The sequence below is a fragment of the Hydra viridissima genome, unplaced genomic scaffold, assembly GCF_058129835.1.
Source record: "Hydra viridissima isolate aposymbiotic clone 2 unplaced genomic scaffold, HvirCarnegie_v1 scaffold_7, whole genome shotgun sequence".
Lineage (NCBI taxonomy): Eukaryota > Metazoa > Cnidaria > Hydrozoa > Anthoathecata > Hydridae > Hydra > Hydra viridissima.
In genome coordinates, this window is record NW_028324306.1 from 11998303 (window position 1) to 12019393 (window position 21091).

The following is a 21091-nucleotide window of genomic DNA, read 5'->3' on the forward strand; positions in this document are numbered from 1 at the left end:
GTTTTATTCTTTTTGGTTTCAATTCGCTGGCTTTGTCCTAATTTATTGTTTTAATTCCTCATTATACAAGGTCAAAACGTTTACATAAAAAAACACTTGTTGCACTTTTGCCCATAAATCTAAAGAATTAGGTTTATTCATAATTTTTTAAGTCAATTTTTTTAACTAAAAGTTTCAGTACTTCTCTAGTTTTTGGTCTTATCGCATGTAATTACATGCGATAAGACCAAATAATTGTTTTAAATAGAATATAAAAACTTGAATTACAATAAAACGCGGTAGTGTAAACCACCCGTTTCATCTTGTTTCTGACGTAAGGCTCGGGTAAAATTTCGTAAACAGATATCACAACTGAATAAAACACAAACACGGACAGTAGAATATGAGACACTATTTCATGAACAAAAATTAGACCTTAAAATACAAATATACTTTTACTTTATGCAGCTATAAAAGGTTGTCTACATATATATTAATTAGTTTAAAATGGGTTCCACAAAGACTGAAGCAGAAGGTACAAAAAGCTGTAATACTGATGATGAGAGAAAAGACAATTCTAGCTATGAATGCAACATATGTCTTGATATTGCCCAAGAACCTGTTGTTAGTATGTGTGGACATTTATTTTGGTAAGTTTAATTTTTATATTTTAAAGAATTAGTTTTTCAGTTGTTTGTTTTTGATAAAGTTTAATATTTTAAGATAATTTGAAATTTTTTACAATTTTATCAAATTGAAAGTTAGAGAAACAAAATTAACAGTATTTTTCAAAAAATTCATTTTAAAACATTTCTTATAAAGATTTTCTTTATTACAAAAAAAAGGCAAAAGTAAATAGTTACACTTTTGACAATTACAAACACTTAGCTACAAAAAATTAAATATAAGATTCAGAAGTTTCTGATATTTTATTTAGAAATTTTATTAAAAATTGATACTAATGATTATGATGATTAAGTCTACATTAAGTTAAGACTAAGAATAAGATTCACTTATGCTTATCATGTCAACTCTCTAACTCACCACACTATACTTGATGTCAAATTTTACTTTGCAGGTTGAACAGTGTTTTAAAAAAGCATTATAAAATGATAAACTTTTCTCATTTAAAAAAGCATGATTAAATGGAAAAAAACTTTTTAAAATGGCACTTTTTTTTTGCATAGAATTAAAATAAAGAATACCTTTAAATGTAAAAATAGAGAAAGTTTATAAATATAACAGTATCAAAGTTACAAAGGTAACATTGCTGAATGATACCTGTAAAGTTTTCTTTTAGCTTTTGCTTAATGTTTTATAGTATATTTGGTTTTTATATAACAAATTTAAATTTTTTGAAATACTTTTATAATTCCAATTTTTGTGCATTTTTTAGTTGGCCATGTTTGCATAGAGTAAGTACATTATTTTTTTATTTTGTTGATAATATTTGGTTTTGTTAAAAATTTTGGAACAAAGTTATTTTAAAAATTGACAAGTTCACCTATCAAAGAAATTTTCTTCGATTGATGAACTTACCAATTGTTTAAATAACTTTTAAGTAACATAATAGAAACATGAGTTACATCATTACTATTATTTTTATATATATATTTTTTTTGTAATAAAGTGGATAGAAACAAGGCCTGCTCGACCAATGTGTCCAGTATGTAAAGCTGCTGTCAGTAAAGACAAGGTAGTTCCTATTTATGGTAAAGACAATCCTAGCCAAACCGATCCCCGGTAAACTATTAAAATTGAATCACAAGTTAATTTAAATTTTATGAAACTACATTTTTATGTTTTCATAAACTGTGTTCTTTTCTTTGGAATAATTCTGCGGTTCCTAATTTTTCTTTCTCATTTTTTTATTTACCATGTTAAGTTTTGTATGATGTTATTTAATTTAACTACATGCACCATTTTAACTTTAACATTAGTTGTTACAAGTTTTTTGGTGTATAAGTGTATTGAATTGTAAATATATTAACTATTACTGAAATAAAAACAGTAGAGTTCATGCAAGGAAACCACTAATCAATTTTTAATATATGTTTGGTTTGTTTTTTAAAAATCAGTTTAACATGAAATTTAAGTTAATCATTAAAAATGCAAAGTTTCAGTGGCAAGTACTGTAATAGTGCCAAGCAGCATTTTAACGTAAAATGTTAAATATTATGTTTAAATGTTGAATTGCATTTAGACAGATGTTTGATGCATAAGTTTTAATACATCATAAGTAATCATATTTAAACTTATGTATGAATTGTCTTGGGCATTTGTTTTTAACAGTGTTTCAAAAGGTGCTCAAATATTTCAATGTGTCATTAAAAGTTCAGTCATTAAGTTTTAATCATCAAACAAGTTAATATTAAAAAGATTTTTTAAATGCATACTAAGCACTATCAAAGGATCCAAAACTCTTCCAAATGCTGTACATGCCAAAACTGTAACATTTTCACACCAAGCACCACATGTGATCTTCCAATCAGGCTTCTCTATAAGCACTACCACTGTGCAATGACTTGGATCTATGCAAAATCCCGATTCATTAGAGTTATAAACGTTTCCAGGGCAAAACTCTTTCTTCTTCATTTGAAGTATAATATCATTAAAGTCAATTTTTGTCCCTTTAAAAATCATTTAAACCAGTTTTTGCTAGGTCTAGCATTTCTAAATGGTGTTTTTAATTGGTGCAATAGAACATATTCTTCAACCACATTTTTTATTTCATCTGCTGATGGACAGAAAGCTGGAGTGCATGGTACTTGAATGCACCTAGCAATTCAAATTCATTTGAACCTTGCTCACAATGTAGTTTTCTGTATTTCAATGATCTTTGAGACTCCTTTAAATGACAAGCCAGATTAAATGCCATGTAAAAAGCTCATTGAAAGTTTTCTTGATCTTTAGTTGCTTTAGGTCTTGCCATGGTAAAACTAAAGAAAAGAAAAATATTTAAAATGGGTACCATAACAAATATTTGCATAGATGCATAAATTCTTGTGCTATCAGATAAGATTGATTGATATTTTTTCAATTTAATTTCATGATTAATCATTTTTGGATAAAAGCATTCAAGATAAATTCATGTGCTACTATATGAAATTATTTTAGTGTTTACCTTTATAGATAATTAACTTATAGGAATAACATTGAAACTTTTTCTTATAAATGAAGAAAAACTTTGTGTATAATGATTACTCAATTGTATTCTAATAAATCATTACAAAGGTAAATTACTATATAGATTATTACAATTAGGCAATGAGGCGCAAGCAAAATACATTAGAATGTCTTTATACCAAAGAAAATTAAGTAAAGAGTGTGGAAAAGCATTAAAGATTACAATGTTAAACAGTATAGCAAACTCAGTTGTATAAATTAAGCCAAAGATCTGTCTCATACAAAAACCAAATATGTTGGTAAGGCTAACTGGTTTGAAAGTTGATATCTACACAAAAATAGTGACTTTAAATGCTGATTACTTTTTTAGCTTTTTTTTGTTGTTGTTGTTCAATTATTTGCTAAATGATCTGCCTTATTGGTTTTGGAAAATAAATTTAAACAAATATAGAGAACATAGGAAAGTCATAATGTGCTAGTTTTACGTGCAAAACCTGATGCACCATTTTTACCCGCATCATATGGTTAATATAGACAAGGTAAAAAAAGACTTTCAGATGTGAACTCGGATAAGAATCTTCAAACGACAAAAGAATCATTTTTTGATTTAGAAAATGTTTAAAAAGTCCAAGTATAATGTTAATTTACTTAATGATTAAAACTTTGTAGCTTAACATTTAATGCCACATAAAATCCAAGCATAAAACAGGAGCACTTTTTGATGCAACATAACAGTCAAACATCCAAAAAATTCAAATTCTGGGTTTGATGCAGCAGTCAGGACTCAAATTTTTAGTTTTAACCAATGCAAAATGCAGCAACCTATTATGGTAGTAAGGTTTTTTATTATTGGACTTGATACTTTATGTTTGTATTTTGTAGTGAAAAACTTCCCCCTCGCCCACAAGCACAAAGAACTGAACCTGACACTAGCTACAATGTAAGCATTTCATTAGAAGTTTCTTTTGATTTCATTGATTTTGTAAACATTTCATTCTCTTTAAAATGTACTTATCTTTATAATAATGAAGAGTTAAATTTTTAACAGCCTTTCAACAATTTTGCAAACTTTGGTGGGTTTGGTGCTCAGAATGGTGGGGGGCTACAGTTTTCATTTGGCATTGGTGCTTTTCCTTTCACCTTATTTTCAGCAGTGAGTATTTGCATATACAAAGTTTATAATAAAAACTTTACTTTAGAATTAATGATTAGTTGATATCAAGAGCCGCTATTTTTATTGCAAACAACTTGTTGACAGTTGCTTAACAACTTGATTGCTTGAAGTTTTGTTACTCTTTTTTTTTAACTGATTTTCAGGGTTCATTTTTATTTTTAAGATCTTATTTCTTTTTTTTTTCTTCATGTTTTTATTTATCCTTTTCTTTTAGACATTTGGAACAAGAAATCCAGGTTGAATTGCAGTTGCTTTATTTTAAATGTTTTTTTATTCTTCTAAAATTTACTTTATTGCATCTTTTACTTTTTAAAACCTTAATGTTATTGTCAATGTTTGGCAATTTAATTACACTGGTCAAGAAAAACAACAAAATTTTATTGGTCATGAATAAAATGAACTTCTTTAGGATCAGTTTTTATTACTGAATTAATGATTTGTTTAACTTTAGTAGTTCATTAGAAAATTTCATTAGAAAATATCCATAAATAAGGTTTTGCTGATTTTCCTGTACTCATCAATTGGAGAAGGGTCTCGATTTAATTTATTTGTTACCATAATTTCTGTAGTTATACATGCTTTTATATAATTTTCCACTTATTTAACTTAATTTCACCAAAATGTGTACTTACCACACCATGCATGCAACACCATCCTTATCATCTATTAAAAGTGCTCTGAAGAGAATTTCAAACTGTACACTTGGTCTGGAATCCATCCGTCTATTGACTAACCTCAACAAACTTAGTATCTTATTGAAATCTTTCACCATGTTGATCACTAACTGCACAAGATATTTCAATTATGTACGGCAACCAAATTTTTTATATGTTAAACATTAGTGCTGGGCAAAATACTTTTTAAAAGTATTTGAAATAAAAATAAAATAGTCTACCTAAAAAGTATTTGAAATGAAAATAAAAATAAAATACAAGGAAAGTATTTCAAATAAAAATACATTATAAAACTATTTTAAATACAAAATACAAAATACTGGAATTGTAACGACTCGAATCGTACATCACAACTTTATTGACATAATTTAACCTTTAAATCAACATTTATTGGCCTTTAAAAGTAACAGTTTTTCGAATGTTGCATCACTAAGACAGTTCCTTCGTGGCGTCTGAATTTGTCCAGCGGTGCTAAATAACCGCTCAACAGGTGCGGATGAAGGTAAGGTCGTATTGTACCTCACAAATACGTGTTTTATAACTTCATATTTTGCCAAGATTTTAAAATCCGTACCAGAGTCACTTAAGTACGATGAACATTCGTTGTTGACTGTTGTTTGTTCTGTAATGTTAATTTCGCTAAACGAGAAAAAATCATCACTCATGCCACTGCCACCAGCTGATTGAGTACCTGGAAGTGGGTCAGGGTCAGAAATAGTATTAGCTCTGCCCAACAACTGTTGCTGCTGAGACTTAGCTGCACAAACGAAGAGATCACGACAGAAATCTTTTTTTATCACCCGGAACCCATCTCATTTTGAAGTAGGGATGCAATACTGCTGCAACTTCCTGCTGGCATTATGTTCAGAAAATGATAGATGAACCTCAAATCTTGTTTTCAAGCTTGTAAGCATAGATTCTGCAAATTTCTTAGCATGCTTCAGTGATTTCTGCTGCAGGTCCTGCAACTTCTGCTGTACGGTGTGCAGCGTCGGAAATACATCGCCAAAGTACACATTGTCACCTTGTAACCTGTCAATGACAACAGCAATAGGAGCCATTATCATTACATACTCTTCTAGACATTCTAACTCCTTCTTTTTGAACTTTGGCAACTTCAAAACGTCGCATATTTCTCCAAGCTTATCTTGCAACTGGAGAATGCATTTCAATGCATCATACCGGGAGTTCCATCGTGTAGGGACTGGTATCAGTATTGCCCTTGCGATGATTTTTTTGAGAGCATCCGATGCCTTGGAACTTCTATGAAGCAAATTCCAAATGCTGGTACACTTGGCCAATGCAGCTCGATAAAGACGTTTGAAATTAGCATTAGAATCACATGCTTTATCTGCATCAGAAGTTGATGTGAGGCTGAGAGAGTGACTATTGCAAGCTTCATGGTGAGGCAGAACAACTTCAGTATCATCATCCGTGTCTTCGCTAACTGGTAAATTTAGGACTGCAGTCATGTCCGCTATTTCAACATCATTGTCGGAATTTTCTGCTTCATCATCATCACCAGTTCCTGTTTCCTGAATTTGTTCTTCAGCAGTTGCAGAGATCCCTGAACCAGATGTAGTACTGCTAGTATCTACAAAATATTCTCGGAAGGCTTTGCTGAAGTTAGAGTCATTATCTGTTACTGTTGCTGTAATTTTTTCCACGTGTAACCCATAATCATTATGAATTTTTGAGATCATTGCAGCCACTGAGTCGTAAGTATGACTTCCAACAAAACGTTGACAGGAAAGAGCAACAGATATGCGTGATACTGAGCATTCAGTACTTATATCAATATAGTGAGCTGTCATTCCTAAGTAGCTCTTTAGGTTCACTGACCAAATGTCAGCTGTTGTACAAACAAATGGTACTTTACTGAAGACTGTTCTTTTATCATCACGCATTTTTTGCAAACGGGCGTTTAATCGCTTGCCTAATGTTTTGCGACAAGGTATACTGACATTACGATTGAGTCCGTGGATCAAATTTTTGAACGCCGGCTTTTCCACTGTGATCAAGGGGCGCATTTCCTGCATAACGTAGTCAGCAATAAGCTTGTCAACTTCATCCTGTGAAATGGATGTTTGATTTCGAGGCATAATATGCTTTTGTTTCAACTTCTTAGAAGCAAGACCAGATTCGACAGAAGGTCCACCTCCAACTCCAAATTCCATCTCAGCTACCGAACGCTTACGCTGTTTTGCAACTGAAACCTTGTGCTGCTTGTATTCCTCGATTCGCTTTTTGCCATGAGCATTCTGCAACAACAACAACAACAACAGTCCATTACCAAGGGTGGTCCAAGGCAGCTCAATCCAGCCAAAGAACTTTTGGAAACCAAGTTTTAATTAATTTGCTGTTGGTGGAAAAGTATTTTGTATTTTGTGTTTTAAACAAAATAAAAAATAGCCTTGAAAAGTATTTGAAATAAAATTGAAAATACTAATGAATAAAAGCATTTCAAATAAAAATAAAAATAATACAAAAGTATTTTAAATAGTATTTTAAATACTTTCATTTAAAATACTTTTTAAAATACTCAACACTGTTAAACATCATCAACATATGCAAGAGATTTGTGGTTACCCAGGAAGTTAAGTGGTTCTAGCTTTATCCTGATTGGCAAATCACCATCCAAAGTTCTACAGATTTACATTTACATAGATTAAATATAATATTCCCTTGTTGTTACGAAATTGTAGATGAACCACGAAAAACTTTGTTGATCAGTGTTTTATTAGATTAAAGGTTTATTATCTTGATTTCAGGAGAAGCGACAACAGCACAACAGCAAGAAGAGCAGTTTCTATCAAAAGCTTTTCTATGGATGGCTTTATTATTTTTAATTTGGTTATTTCTGGCTTAGGTCAGTGAAATATTTTAAAAATTTTCAAGTGTCCGGTGTTACCTTCCTGATATCTTGGTATCTTCGGAGATGTTTGCATGCAAGCTACAACGTTTGTATTCAAACTACGACGTTTGTATTTATTGAAATCTTTGAAAAGAATTTATTTTTTCAGTTTTTATCGAAATTTTTGTCTTCAATGCTTAAAAACTTGTATTTTTAATTTTTAAATTCCTTCATTGATTTTTTATTTCTGTCTCGAACTACAATAATTCTGATAAACTTCTCAAACGGTCACACTTACTCTGTCTCTTTTATGCCGTGATTACAATTTTTTCAGAGCTAGATAAAATATTGGTTGTTTTATTTTTTCTTGTAAATACTGTTTTTTGTGTTTATGTTATCCATGCTTTAAATTGACTTTTTACTCTTCTGCGTTCAAAAAGGACCCATATAAATTTCTTTATTCTTTTATAAGCTTTCTATTTTTGCGGTAGAAGCTCAAAGTTTAAATAAAAAAATTACATTCTTGATTTTTAACTTTATCATTTCACAAGTTTAAATTTTAATTTGGGAAAAAATATAACTTAATAAACTAAATAAACTAAATTCGCTAAAGTACTTATTAAAACGTAATCAAGCATCTGTTTACATTGACTAAAAATCTGAAAATTATAAAAAAATTTTCTTTCACACTAAAACTTTTTTTTTTGCAAAGTAGTTCCCTTATAGCATTTTTTTTTTTTTTTTTACTGAAGGCAGAATTTATGAATTAATTATTCACATATGATACACAATAGATTTTTCATAGGTAACACAATTAAATTTTATAGCATGTTGTCTAATACTTTCCTAAGTCCCGTTAAGACTTTTCTTTGAATAAAAGCGGTCTAGGGTCAGTCAAAAATCTGAGTTAGAGCTGTATAAACAAATGGTAATAAAATTTTTAGCAGTTTTTGTACTACACTTAAAATCATTAAGAGCATTCCACCCTATGAAGCAGACTGCTGATCTTAGTGCATATGAAAATATAAAACCACTTTTTATGACTGTTCAAAGTCACAATTAACACATCAAAAATCCACCTTTTTGAAATACGTTTTTTGCATTTAAAAGTATTCTAATGTTATAAAAATAACCTTAAAGTTGTAGGCTTTGTAGCATGCAGATATAACAAATACTGGTGGATAGCAATGGTAGAGGAAGTTGATCACAAAAAAGACATCAAAATAAAGTTCATGCACTCTTACTGACCATCTAAAAGGTTTTCTTGGCTAGAAGAAGGTACTTTATGCTGGATCTTAGTGGATAATATAATTGCTGATATCGAAATACTGCACATTTTATTTTTTAAAACATTAATAATGGAGAATATGTTAAAAATATAAAAAATAAATAAACATAACGCTTTTTACTATTTTTTAAATACATGTTTGTGAACCGTAAGAACTTTGATTGTTTATGAAATAAAAAGCTTGTTTTTTCTGCGAATTAAGATGGACAAGTCAAAAAAATCAGCTTCTCTAATTATTATATAAGTGTATCATAGTAAAAAGAATTCTAAAAATTTTAAGTTTATATCTATTTGCTCACACCCACACTAATATTTTAAATTTACTTGCACACCTCTAAAATAATATTGAAGTTTTAGATATTTTTGATTGAGTGCACTTTAGACTTTTTTTTTTTTTCAGATTGATCAAGTATTATCAGGTTATATATATATATATATATATATATATATATATATATATATATATATATATATATATATATATATATATATATATATCTTTCATCCTTATATCTTTTATGTAACTTGCTTAAATGCATAAAACGCAATTTAAAATGGCGGATTTTGGATATATTAACCATTAAATCAGTCTTAACTCGGTATCAGCTTTGTGTTGGAATGTCAAATTTTAAGAGATTTCGTATTTTTATGTCACAACGTTAGAATTTTCTTGTTTAAAGTCTACATTTTTCACAACTGAGAAAATCGACGTTAAAGTTTGAATTTGTTTGCTGCTAAATTAATCTCGGGATTTACATTTTTTTCGCAGGTTTTAACTATGTTCAGTTGTTCCTTTTTCCCTAGGTTTAAATATGTTCAGTTGTTCTTTTTTCCCCAGGTTTAACTATGTTCAGTTGTTCTTTTTTAAATAAGTAAAACTTATGAATAACGCTAACGCTCATATTTTCACACTCACTTTTGGAGTGATAGAATAACTTTAGTTTTTAGTAAAATAAAAAAATGTTGTTTTGTTACATCTTATAATTTGAAAGTTTCCGTTTGCAATAAAAATTTCCAAAATTAGCTCGAGGCAAACTTAAAAAATTTTCAAGATCAATAAAAACGATTGCAGTTTTATGATCAGCATTTTTATGATTTTTTTTTCACTTTCAGTTATGGTATCATTTTTTGATGTTATGTGCTTGTTATAACTGTCTATTTGGTCATTGCTTGGATTGACTATGTTGCAAATTCATATCACGTGTCACATGAATCTTTCTTCGGTTTTCGAAGTTCTACATTGAACTTGTAATTGAAGATATAATGATACATATGTTCTTTGACTGATGTTTAGTCATTTTTATCACAATATATTTTATAAAGATCATATAGTTTACCCTTATTGAGTAATCCTTTCATTCTTTGTCTTTTTCCTGCTATTTTTCCTGTCTCAATTCATGGGAAAAGGTTAAAATACGGTTTCGTACAATTTGTTTAAAAACCTACATAAAGTTTCTGAGCACTTTTTAACGGGAAATTTTTTAAAATAAAATTTCGGTTTATGTCTTAATTTATGTCTAAAATTTCGGTTTATGTCTTAAGTTAAAGCTATGTGTCCGTCCTATAGAAAAAAAAAAGGTTGTTTTCATACTTTTAAAAAAACTGTCGAAACAAGAAAAAGCTCGCGAAAAAGTTCTGCACAAATTTATTTCAATTCCAAGCGCTTAACATTCTTCAATCGCAAAGGCAACTAAAGTACCTCGATCAACAGTCCAACGTATAATTCCAAGATTCCAGGAGTCTGGAACTATTCATCAGAAGAATGGTTCAGGAAGAAAACAAGGATTCCTCTATAAGAAACTAGTTGAGAACTTTCATTCAAGCAAAATCTCAGCCTATCGGACAGAAATCGAGCTCAACGATACGGAACTTCAAGATCGTTCGTGATGAAAGTGCGTAAATTCTGTAATTTGAAGTCTTGAAAGTACCTAATCGCAATGAGAAACAGAATTTGGCTACCAAAAAGCGAGCTAGAAAATTATTTGATTCGGTGATGACAAATGAAAATTGCTGGCAAATCATCGACGATAAAACTTATGTCAAAACTGACTTAAAACAGATCCCAGGTGTCCAACTTTATGTTTCAAACAAACGATTTGGTGTTCACAACAAGTTTAAGCTTCAAAAGTGCGACAAGTTCTGTAAAAAGTTCATGATATGGCAAGCGATATGCAGTTGTGGCCGTAAATCAAAGGCGTTTGTCACTTCTCAGACAATAAACAAGGAACTTTACGTCTCTGAATGCTTTCAAAAACGTCTGCTATCTTTTATCAAATCCCATAATGGTCCCACCACCTTCTGGCCAGACTTCGTCTGAGTTAGTTTTCGTCCTGAAGAGCTGAATCCTCCAAACTGCCCTCAATGGCGATCGATCGAGAATTTCTAGGCGATTATCAAGGGATACATGTCTAAGAAGTCACTGGTAATTAAAACTGCCGACATTATATTGAAAGCATGGGAAAAAGAGTGTAAAAAAGTTCCAGAATCTGTTGTGTGCAAGATGATGAGCAGTATCTAGACAAAGATTCGTGCATACCTCCGAGGAAACCTCCAATTGTAATTTTTTGTTATCTAGTTAATAAATGAGACACATGGCTTTAGTTTAAGACGTAAACCGAAATTTTAGACTAATGTTTTATTTAAAAAATTCCCCGTTAAAAAGTGCTCAAATTTAAATTACCCATCTTTAGAATTTTGTTATAAGCTTTTTTTCACATGTTTCCCCTTATTTTGTTTGCACTAGCATTGCAGCAGTTAAGCATTTGTTAAATTTTTGAAAGTAAAATTCTCTGACTACTAATATTCAATGCTGAAAGATAATAAGATTTACAAACTCTATATTTTGTATCATATACAAATCTTGAGAAAACATCGTTTTCTCAAGATTTTCGGTAGTTTTTGAATAGATATGATTTTTACCGTCATCATCTAAGGTCCAGATGTTATCAAATATTAATTGACGCTCAATCTCAGATATATTGGTAGAGCGTTTGAATTTACAATTTCTAGAATTTTTTTGTGTTACGATAGATATTTCTGGCACTTGTTTTCCTTTTGAGTTTTTATAAGCTTTACCCGATTGACGAAATTATTTATCGGACTACGGATTATTCCGATTACGTATATTACCCGATAGCTCCAATAAGATCGGGCAGTTGAAATTTGTCATACTCAACCCGGGCTAAACATTCGGGTAATTTAAGTTATCAGTACCCGAAATTTATTGCTCCTACTGGTACCCGAACCCAATTACCAATTAAAAAATAATACCCTAACGGGTATTCTGTGAAGAAGATCCACTTTGGTCCAAAAGGTCCAACGGCTCTGTCAGATATTCTGTAAAAAAGTCCGTTTTGTTCAAAAATAATTGAGTTTATATAAAAATTACCAAAAGGTGAATGTGACCGTAATAATCGCCCGATGGTTCAATTAATCCCCACTTGTCTAATCTAGCAAAAAACGAGAGAGAGTTGGATACAATCAAGCCACTAATTCCATACAGCAACTCTGTGACCTTCTGTTCTGCCATTTTGTTGCAAAAAACTCGGTGTTATTTAATGCTGCTGCATCACCAGAACATCAAGAATTAAAAAGTTATTTGTTCACATTGTCACTTAAAACATTTAGAGCGTGATATACCTATTTCTGCTGAGGAGCACTGGCAAACTGTATTTCCAGGCTTCAAGCAGAACTGAATAAGACTTGGAAATCAAACCGGCTCTGTTCCTTATTGCTGGGTACTTAAGACATGAAACTGATGCATCGGGACTAACTGAAAATTTTCAGAAGTTGATTCCGACATAAGAAGAATTCGAAAAACTAGAGATCTACAAATTCTTGAAAGAGGTTTGACAGTTCAGCGAAAAATTAGTTCGACAACTTCACCATTTTCAGGGATTTGCCGATCAAATGCTAAGTAGTTTGGGTAAGAAGTTCGCTCTTCAATTCAATGCAGAAGTCAGAGTCGAAATTGGAATATTTGGTTCTAGACAAGTCGTCTACCTGGTTGCTAACTATTTGGACACTAGTTACAAATGTGAGTGAAAAATCATTTAAAAATACTATTAGAAAAAAAATTCCCAATCCACCATTAGAGGTGCCGATTGTCAAAACTTACATCGAAAGTTGCTAATATTAATAAGTGTTACTAAAAATCAGAAATAATGCAATCAATTGCGAATAATTAAAAGAAATGCGAAAATATCTTTTAACCTGTTTTATTTACTTATGTTGTTTAACTAAATGTGCACTTAGCCTGTTTAATGAAATACTTCTTTAATTAACTCCCCGCTTTAATAAGTTTAATTTAACAACTTTTTTTAGTTTATATATTTCACTGACTCTTCCAAAGATTGATAATTTTTTGAAATTACCCGTTCGGCGATCGAACGGGACCCGATGCCATTCCCTATTTTATCTGTTTAAAAGTAATTACAGTTTTGATTTTTTAACTCTTTTACGCGCCCAGCAAAAATTAAAAAGTAGATTAGTTTTTAGTTCTTAAAAATTTTAATGATAAATACGAAGATTTTAACCGTGAGTTACAGTTGCATCGCATTAAGATTAAAATCTTATACCCCAAGCGTTAATCCCTTCAACGATAATGCAATCGTAATTTGCAGTGACAGAGTACACTAAACTTGACGTAGAACATCTGTATTGATCTCAGCAATATCTCATCATTATCTCAGCAATAATACTCAGCAATATTTCAGGCAACTCAGGTTTCCAGTCACAAATACAAAACTTGTTTTAATTTTGTTATTCTTTCTCCACTTTTACTTTATTAACACAGTATACGAACAAAAAAGTATGGATGCAATGGTGTTTCTGAGTTATGGGGTGGACATTTAAGTAGGCCTTTCTCGAATACTACATCTTCATTTTAGACTGTAGCTCGATCATTATGACCGATGTAAATATTTAATATGATAAGATGTTCGGAGCGAGCACTTTTATTCTTATTTTTTGTTGTAAGCGTCGGCGTTTGGTTTTTTCTTTAATAAGGAATAAAATCGCCGTTTAACCACGATTGGTTGAATTTCTTCAGAGCGCTGGGCAGAAATCACATTGCTTTAATACCGTTTCCGGCTATCGAATGCTTTGTTTTAATGAAACAGTCTGATTCCCTTTGTCTGGATACTTATAACTTTGCATATCTAAAAATATAAATCGTTTTAAATGCGCTTTCAAATTACTGAAGTTTGTGGTTTATTCTTTATTATTCTATATGAACGGAAAAAAACGTCACGACGATGGTTAAACTGAAGCGTCAGGAATATGCAAAAATAAAGTTCAATTGATGTTTTGTTTTTTTTCGTATTAAGAAGCAATTTTGTAAACAAATTTTTTTATTGTTATTTTGTACAAAAAAAACCTTAGAATGTAACACCGATGTATGTATATTTATGTACACCGATGACTTTAACAGTCTTGCCCAATTGAGGCAGACTGTACACGGCACCCATATCTCTCATGGAGCTGAGTGAAAGAAATTATTATTGCTGTTAGGCTATTTTTAGCTAGCTTTGTTGTACGACATTTTAGTACAGAATATTTACTTTTTTTATCAGGAGTTTCTTTGACAGAATGTGGTTTTTTACTTGCTTTCATTGACTTTTTTTTCTTTCTTTTAGTGGTTTTTTATTTTTTTTTAACAACTTTTTGGTATCCTTTAATGGAATTGTTAATGGTTTTGTGCGATGCTTACCTTTCAAATCATTTTTACCAGCATTTGCAGAGAAACAGTTATCGTAAGTAAGTTATCAAGTAAGTTATTGTCCGAAAGGCTATCGTCTGTTTCTATCTTACAACCTCAATAGCTGCCGACGTAGACATAGCAAAGTTTGACAATCTAAAAGCAGTTTGATGTATAGCTTTTATGTCATCTTTATTTTGAGGTTGTTAAGTAACAATAAAAAAATTTGTTTACAAAATTGCTTCTTAATGTTTTGCAGCAATACTTCATTGTTAAAGTTTTTACAATAGTTCGGGTAGAGGGACCACAAATGTAACTTTGTGGCAGTAAATCATAAATAAAACCCCATCAATCAGCGAAGTAGATTTTTTTCTCAGACTTTCTTTGAAAATTAAGTTTGACTGGTTATTTTTAGCAGTTTTCTTTCTGAAAGAAACTGTTAAAATTAACCAGCCAAACTTAATTTTCTGAAAATAATACTTGTAATAGACCATAAAAACTTGTAATGTACATTTAAATTTGCAAAAAAAAAAATGTTTCTTATACTTCTTAAATATAATCAATTTAGATTTTCCAAGTGATTTTTTTTAGGATCAAAAACTCAATTTTATTGGTTGCTTTTTTTCTATAAACAACCGATTGGAATTAAAAAATTGTTTATAAACCAGTTTTTTATATTTGTACATCTATTTTTTTGATTGAAATAATGTTAAAATGTTTCTGTTTTTATATACATCCTTGTAACAGTTGATTTTACATTGGGTAGATCTTTACTGCTACTATCCTCATCATCCTCGTCATATTTTTGTAATGCAGATTGTTATTGTCACTGACAGATTTTTATTGTCTAATTGTACTTTTTTATTTCATAGTGTGATTATTATATAAATAAAGAAATGTTAAATAAATAAAAAATTATATTAGGGTTATTACAACTGTATCAGAGGTCGATGACGTATCTACTTCTCTTTTATAAACGCTTTACTAGCCTAATTAACTATGCCATGATTTTTATTTTTCTTATTGAGGAAGTTTTTTCTTCATTGATTTCTGTTGTTTTTGAATACAATAAAGATTTTGTTCCACCATTGTTTTCATCATTTCGTCAGGTTAGAATTATTTTGTTCTATCTCGAAATTTGAAAAAAATGAGTTTATACCTTTTTCTCTTTTTTTGTTATATTTTCTTTCTAACTGTATTACTTTTAAAATTGAAAAAAAAACTAAATAGTGTCAAATTAGGTGTAACCGATTGTTCTATGTGCAAAAAAGCGATAGTTATTAATGTTATTTTGTTCTATTTCCAACAACCAATAAAATTGTTTATAAATCGCATAAAATAACACGTGTTCTTGTTTATTTCCTCTTTAAAATTTTAAAATGGCGGAAAATATTAATGTAGGTCTTGGAGTAATAAACCAAAATACAGGTATTTTCTTATATATTCTAGTGCTAATCGGCTTTTTTTAGTGTTAATAAAAATTCAGCACATTATTTTAGTTGGAAATGTGTTATCATCTTATTAGAACCTCACGGATTCTCTTGTATATGTGACATATGCACTAGTGTGTGTATGTTGCATATATAACAGAATCCGTGAGGTTCTAATAAGATAACACATTATATATATATATATATATATATATATATATATATATATATATATATATATATATATATATATATATATATATATATATATATATATATATATATATATAATCATTATTACACGTTGTATATGCTAAATAAATTAAGACTCAAATGTAAATGAATTGCTTCATATGTGGAAGAAATTATCTTATTTTTACCTATTTGCATTGTATAACTTTTTTAGGTTTCATTTTTATTTTTAGTTTACACACAACAAGCTAATATCATGGTTACTCCCTATGTTTCAACACATCCTTCAATTGGTGGTCAACTGCGATTACCTCCGCATGGTGGAAAAACGAGAAAACGTCAGGCAAACTGTTATAACTGGAAACAGTCAAAAAGAAAGCGACTTAGGCAATCAGGAAAAGAATATATAAATACCAAGGGCAAGGTTATTCAACCAAAAAGTATTAAAAATAAAAAAGATTGTGGAAATTGTTGCAAGTTTAAGTGTTCCATGAAAATTTCAGAAGACGAGAGAAAAAAATTATTTAATGGACTCTGGGGAATGTCTCAGATTGAAAAGCAACACTTTTTTAGTAAAACTACTGAGCGATTAGATAAAAAAACGACTCAGATCAATAAAGTTAGCAAATCAAGAAGAAAATATACTTATTTTTACAATTTCTTTGTTGATGATGTCAAACATCGTGTATGTAAGGTGTTTTATTTGTCTACATTAGACATCAGCAGCAGGCAAATATCATACTATCATGAAAATAAGCTTGAAACTGGTATTCCTGCCCCTACAAAATGGGGGAAACATTGTAAAAAAAAAGTTCTTGAAATGACTAAACAGAGTATAGAAAACCATATTAACTTGTTTCCACGAGTTGAGTCACATTATTGTCGAAGCATTTCCTGCAAACAATACTTTGATGGTTCATTAAATTTGAAGAAACTTTATGATTTGTATTTAACATATTGCACTCAATATAAAATTTTACCAGCAAAGGAATGTATGTACCGCAATATTTTTAACACCAAATTTAATATTGAATTTCAAAAGCCAAAAAAAGATCTCTGTGATACATGCTACCAATTTTGCATTATTGAAAATGCAAGTGAAGAACAAATCCAAAAGTATAACAAGCACATTGCATCAAAAAATGAAACAAAGATCGAGAGAGATAAGGATCGAAAGTTGAAGTCCCCTACCACAACCATAGTTTGTATTGATCTACAAAATGTCTTGAGCTTGCCAAAAAGTAACGTGGGAAATTTCTTTTATAAAAGAAAGCTCAGTTGTTATAATTTAACAGGTTACTCTTCGCTGAACAAAAAAGCATATTGTGTATTATGGCATGAAGGTATGTCTGGTCGTTCAGGTAACGATATTGCCAGTGCTGTGATATGTATGCTAAATCAAGTTTACAAGGATCTTCCTAATATTGACAAGTTTTTACTTTGGTTTGATTCTTGTGTTCCACAAAATAGAAACAGTCATATGTCAGCTGCATTGCGTGAGTTTCTTATTAATCATCCAAATATTAAAATCATTGAACAAAAGTATTGTGAGCCAGGGCATAGCTCCATTCAAGAATGTGATAATATACATAGTCAGATTGAGAAATCATTACATTCGGCAGAAATATTCAGCCCTCCCGAGTTGGTAAAAGCAATGTTGAATGTTAACCAACGTAAACCATTTTTTGTATACCAAATGCAAAAAAAGGACATTAAAAATTTCTCAAAAATTGCCTGTCTTATGAACTACAAAAAGGTTCCATACTTTAATGTCAAAACACTTGTATATAGGTCTAATGCTCCTGGTCATGTGTATTTCAAGAATCGTTTTACAGATATTTATAAGGAGGTACGGCTGTCTAAGCCAAAAAACACTAGAGGATCAGGAAGTAATCTTGAAGAACCATCAATTCCATCGGCATCTTGTTTTCGACATAATATTAAAATTTCTAGTGAGAAAGTAAAAGACATTGTTTCTATGTACCCATACATGCCAGCTGTAGATGTTTGTTTCTATAAAACATTATTTCAGTAGTTTTTTTTCAACTCTTCATCCGGAAACAAGTTTTATTTTAATTGTTTTATTTATATACTTTAGTTATGTTATGCAACATTCAGTTTTATTTTGTATAAAGTTCATTCAAACTGTTATTAACATGTTATTCGTATTAAAAACTTTGTTTATTTTCAATAAATCTTTTTAGATAGAAATGATTTTCTTTAAATAATATAGCTCTTGTTAAAAGCTGCCCATCCTTGCAGAAGCAATATCAGTTGAATTCTGTCAAAGTAGCAATAAGAAAGCTAATTATATCATCCCATCCATTTAAGGTTTCCAACAAAGTGTTTTAGGTTTCTATATTTGCGTTTAAATCCCTAAGTTAAAAGTAATTTGTTGAAATTCATTTGCTTTTCGCAAAACGTTTAAATTGTATTTACTAAAATATGGAGATAGCACAAAATAATATTAACGCGAAATGTATCTATCGAAATTATCTCCAAACAGTGTCGGGCCATAATAGCAATTTGAGCAACTTACTTTTTTTTTTCAAAACAAATAATTTTTTTTAGAATACAGGCAAGTATTGAAAAAAGTTTTCATTAATGAAAAATATATCGCCAATTCTACTGCATTACAGTGTAAAACTTCAACTTGATTTATCTCAGTTTAAACAAATGCAGAGTTAGAACAAAATAATTCTAACCTGACGATTTCCCATTTCTATTTTTACTTAAAACCATTTCAGCGGCATAATTTGCATAGTTTTTTACTTTGATGTTTACATTTTCATACTTGGTGTATTATCCTATAGGCTGATGAATTTCTTCACCTTTAATTTTAGTGTTAAATATTTAAGTTTTAATGCTGTTCATTTTCTTATAAAGAATTTCCAAAGGGCAGCTGTTTGGTTAGTTTTTAGACTTTTTCATATAAGCCAGACACCTTTTCGATCCTGTTTTATTATGCTCTCTGGCGGCGTCTAGTTTGGTGCTAGATTTAAAATAAAATTTAAGTTAAAACATTCAAACGAATTCGGTACGAGCTATTATTGAAAGATGGACTAGAAAGATTAACAACCTAGTAACAGGCAAAAGATTGGGAACGATGGTATTTTTTTCAGTTTTTGTTCGATAGGCTTTTTCTTTGACCAATTGAATTGAAACTTTCACAAAAGTTTACTCACATTATGACTCATATTTTGTGAGGAAAAAAAAGACTTTCAATTTATTATTCATTTCAAAAATATTTTTACAAATTATCGTAAATAGCTCCTATAGCCTTTGTAATTTCATTTATATAATTTTCTTCATCTAAAAGCTGATTTTATAACTTCAGAATTAAGTCTTTTAATGCCATTTGGAATGCCATGTTTATGTTTGACTTTTAAAGGAGTAATCTTTCCTCACAGTTTCTTGATGAAAGAAAACTTTTTACTTTTACCACAAAATTTGTTTATTCTAAAAAAACTTATTTAAAAACTTATTCTTACCAGAAAAGTTATCTTATTTTTATCTATATATTTACAGTCCATCGAGCTGAATTGTGAAAATGCTAAGGAGGTAATTATTTATGTGCAGAGTACAAATGATCAAAATAAATTTCTTTCCAAATTTTTGTTCCAAGTAACGGATAATACTTCTTTTCTAACCACTGTTCAATTTAGTAGTCTCTTTCCCTACAATGGCGAATAAATAGTCTCCAACACCATGAGCCACAGTCCGTTTATAAAGAGTATCATCTATTTATTCTGCAGCTGATCCTGTTAGATATTTATATCCAGAGTATGAACATACTAAATAGTGATTTTCTAATCTCTCTGAATGATGTAGTTTTTATTCATAATCTCGTTTTGTTTTATAGTCAACTAAAATTTTAAAATTTATTATGTAAGAATGACAAGAGTAAATTGGGTTTTTCCCCATGGATTACGAAGTATTTAAATTATGTAAGTTGTATTTGCTAGGGAGTGTTTTATTTTCTTAATAAATTGGGTTTTTCCCATCGAACACGAAGTACTTAATTTGGGTTTTTCCCACCGAACACGAAGTATTTAATTTGTGTAAACTGTCTTTGCTAGGGAGTGTTTTATTTGTTTAATAAATTATAAAACAAAAGTTCTAATAATTCAATATTTGATAGAAAATAAGAGAGGATGAAAAAATCATGAATATAAACGGAAAGTAAACGGAAGGAAGAACAAATTGTTTATTACCAAACTTCCTCATCTTTTTTTTATTAATTGAAATATTTAATAAATTGCATTATATATTAATAGTAAGACTGTTCTGAGCGAAATCACATTGTTTTAGTTGTTTTAAAAAATTTAGTAAAAATCGTATTTATGTATTGCCCATTTTTAAAAGAAAATAGTGGCAGCATATATTTTTGATTAAAGTCTACGCAGAGTGCAATAATGAGGTCCAACTTACGCTAATTTCCTAATAAACTTCCGACTGGATTTCGATAATTCAAAGCTTATCAAAATTTGGTAATTACTATAAAAAAAGTTTAAAAGAAAAATAGACTTAAAATGCTAAGGCAGTTTTTATAAGTTATGCAGTTATTTAAAAAAAAAATGACGGAAATATTTTACTAAACAAAAGCATGAAAATGCGTAGCTAAGGACTGATATCAGTTCTTACAAAATGACAGAAACTTGCAAAATATAAGCGAT

The 21091-nt window shown here is 30.0% G+C and overlaps 3 protein-coding genes and 1 pseudogene across 3 annotated transcripts; 2 read left to right on the plus strand and 2 right to left on the minus strand.

Annotated features, from left to right (window-relative positions):
• The first annotated feature begins 344 nt into the window (after positions 1 to 344).
• LOC149886146 (E3 ubiquitin-protein ligase RNF185-like) lies at positions 345 to 8217 on the plus strand. The gene is made up of 7 exons (XM_090093643.1): positions 345 to 629; positions 1376 to 1394; positions 1610 to 1722; positions 3988 to 4045; positions 4154 to 4258; positions 4494 to 4515; positions 7725 to 8217. Exons 1-7 carry the CDS (start codon positions 487 to 489, stop codon positions 7820 to 7822), a joined length of 558 nt encoding a protein of 185 aa, XP_089949769.1. The 5' UTR covers positions 345 to 486; the 3' UTR covers positions 7823 to 8217.
• Positions 4620 to 7437, minus strand: LOC149886147 (uncharacterized). The gene has a single exon (XM_090093642.1). The coding sequence runs from the start codon at positions 7128 to 7130 to the stop codon at positions 5766 to 5768; it is 1365 nt and encodes a 454-aa protein (XP_089949768.1). The 5' UTR covers positions 7131 to 7437; the 3' UTR covers positions 4620 to 5765.
• Positions 8218 to 10066: 1849 nt separating the features above from the next.
• LOC149886148 (uncharacterized) lies at positions 10067 to 12183 on the minus strand (annotated as a pseudogene).
• Positions 12184 to 16146: 3963 nt separating this feature from the next.
• Positions 16147 to 19660, plus strand: LOC149886149 (uncharacterized). The gene is made up of 2 exons (XM_090092378.1): positions 16147 to 16221; positions 16649 to 19660. The coding sequence occupies exons 1-2, from the start codon at positions 16173 to 16175 to the stop codon at positions 18448 to 18450; spliced, it is 1851 nt and encodes a 616-aa protein (XP_089948504.1). The 5' UTR covers positions 16147 to 16172; the 3' UTR covers positions 18451 to 19660.
• Positions 19661 to 21091: the final 1431 nt, after the last annotated feature.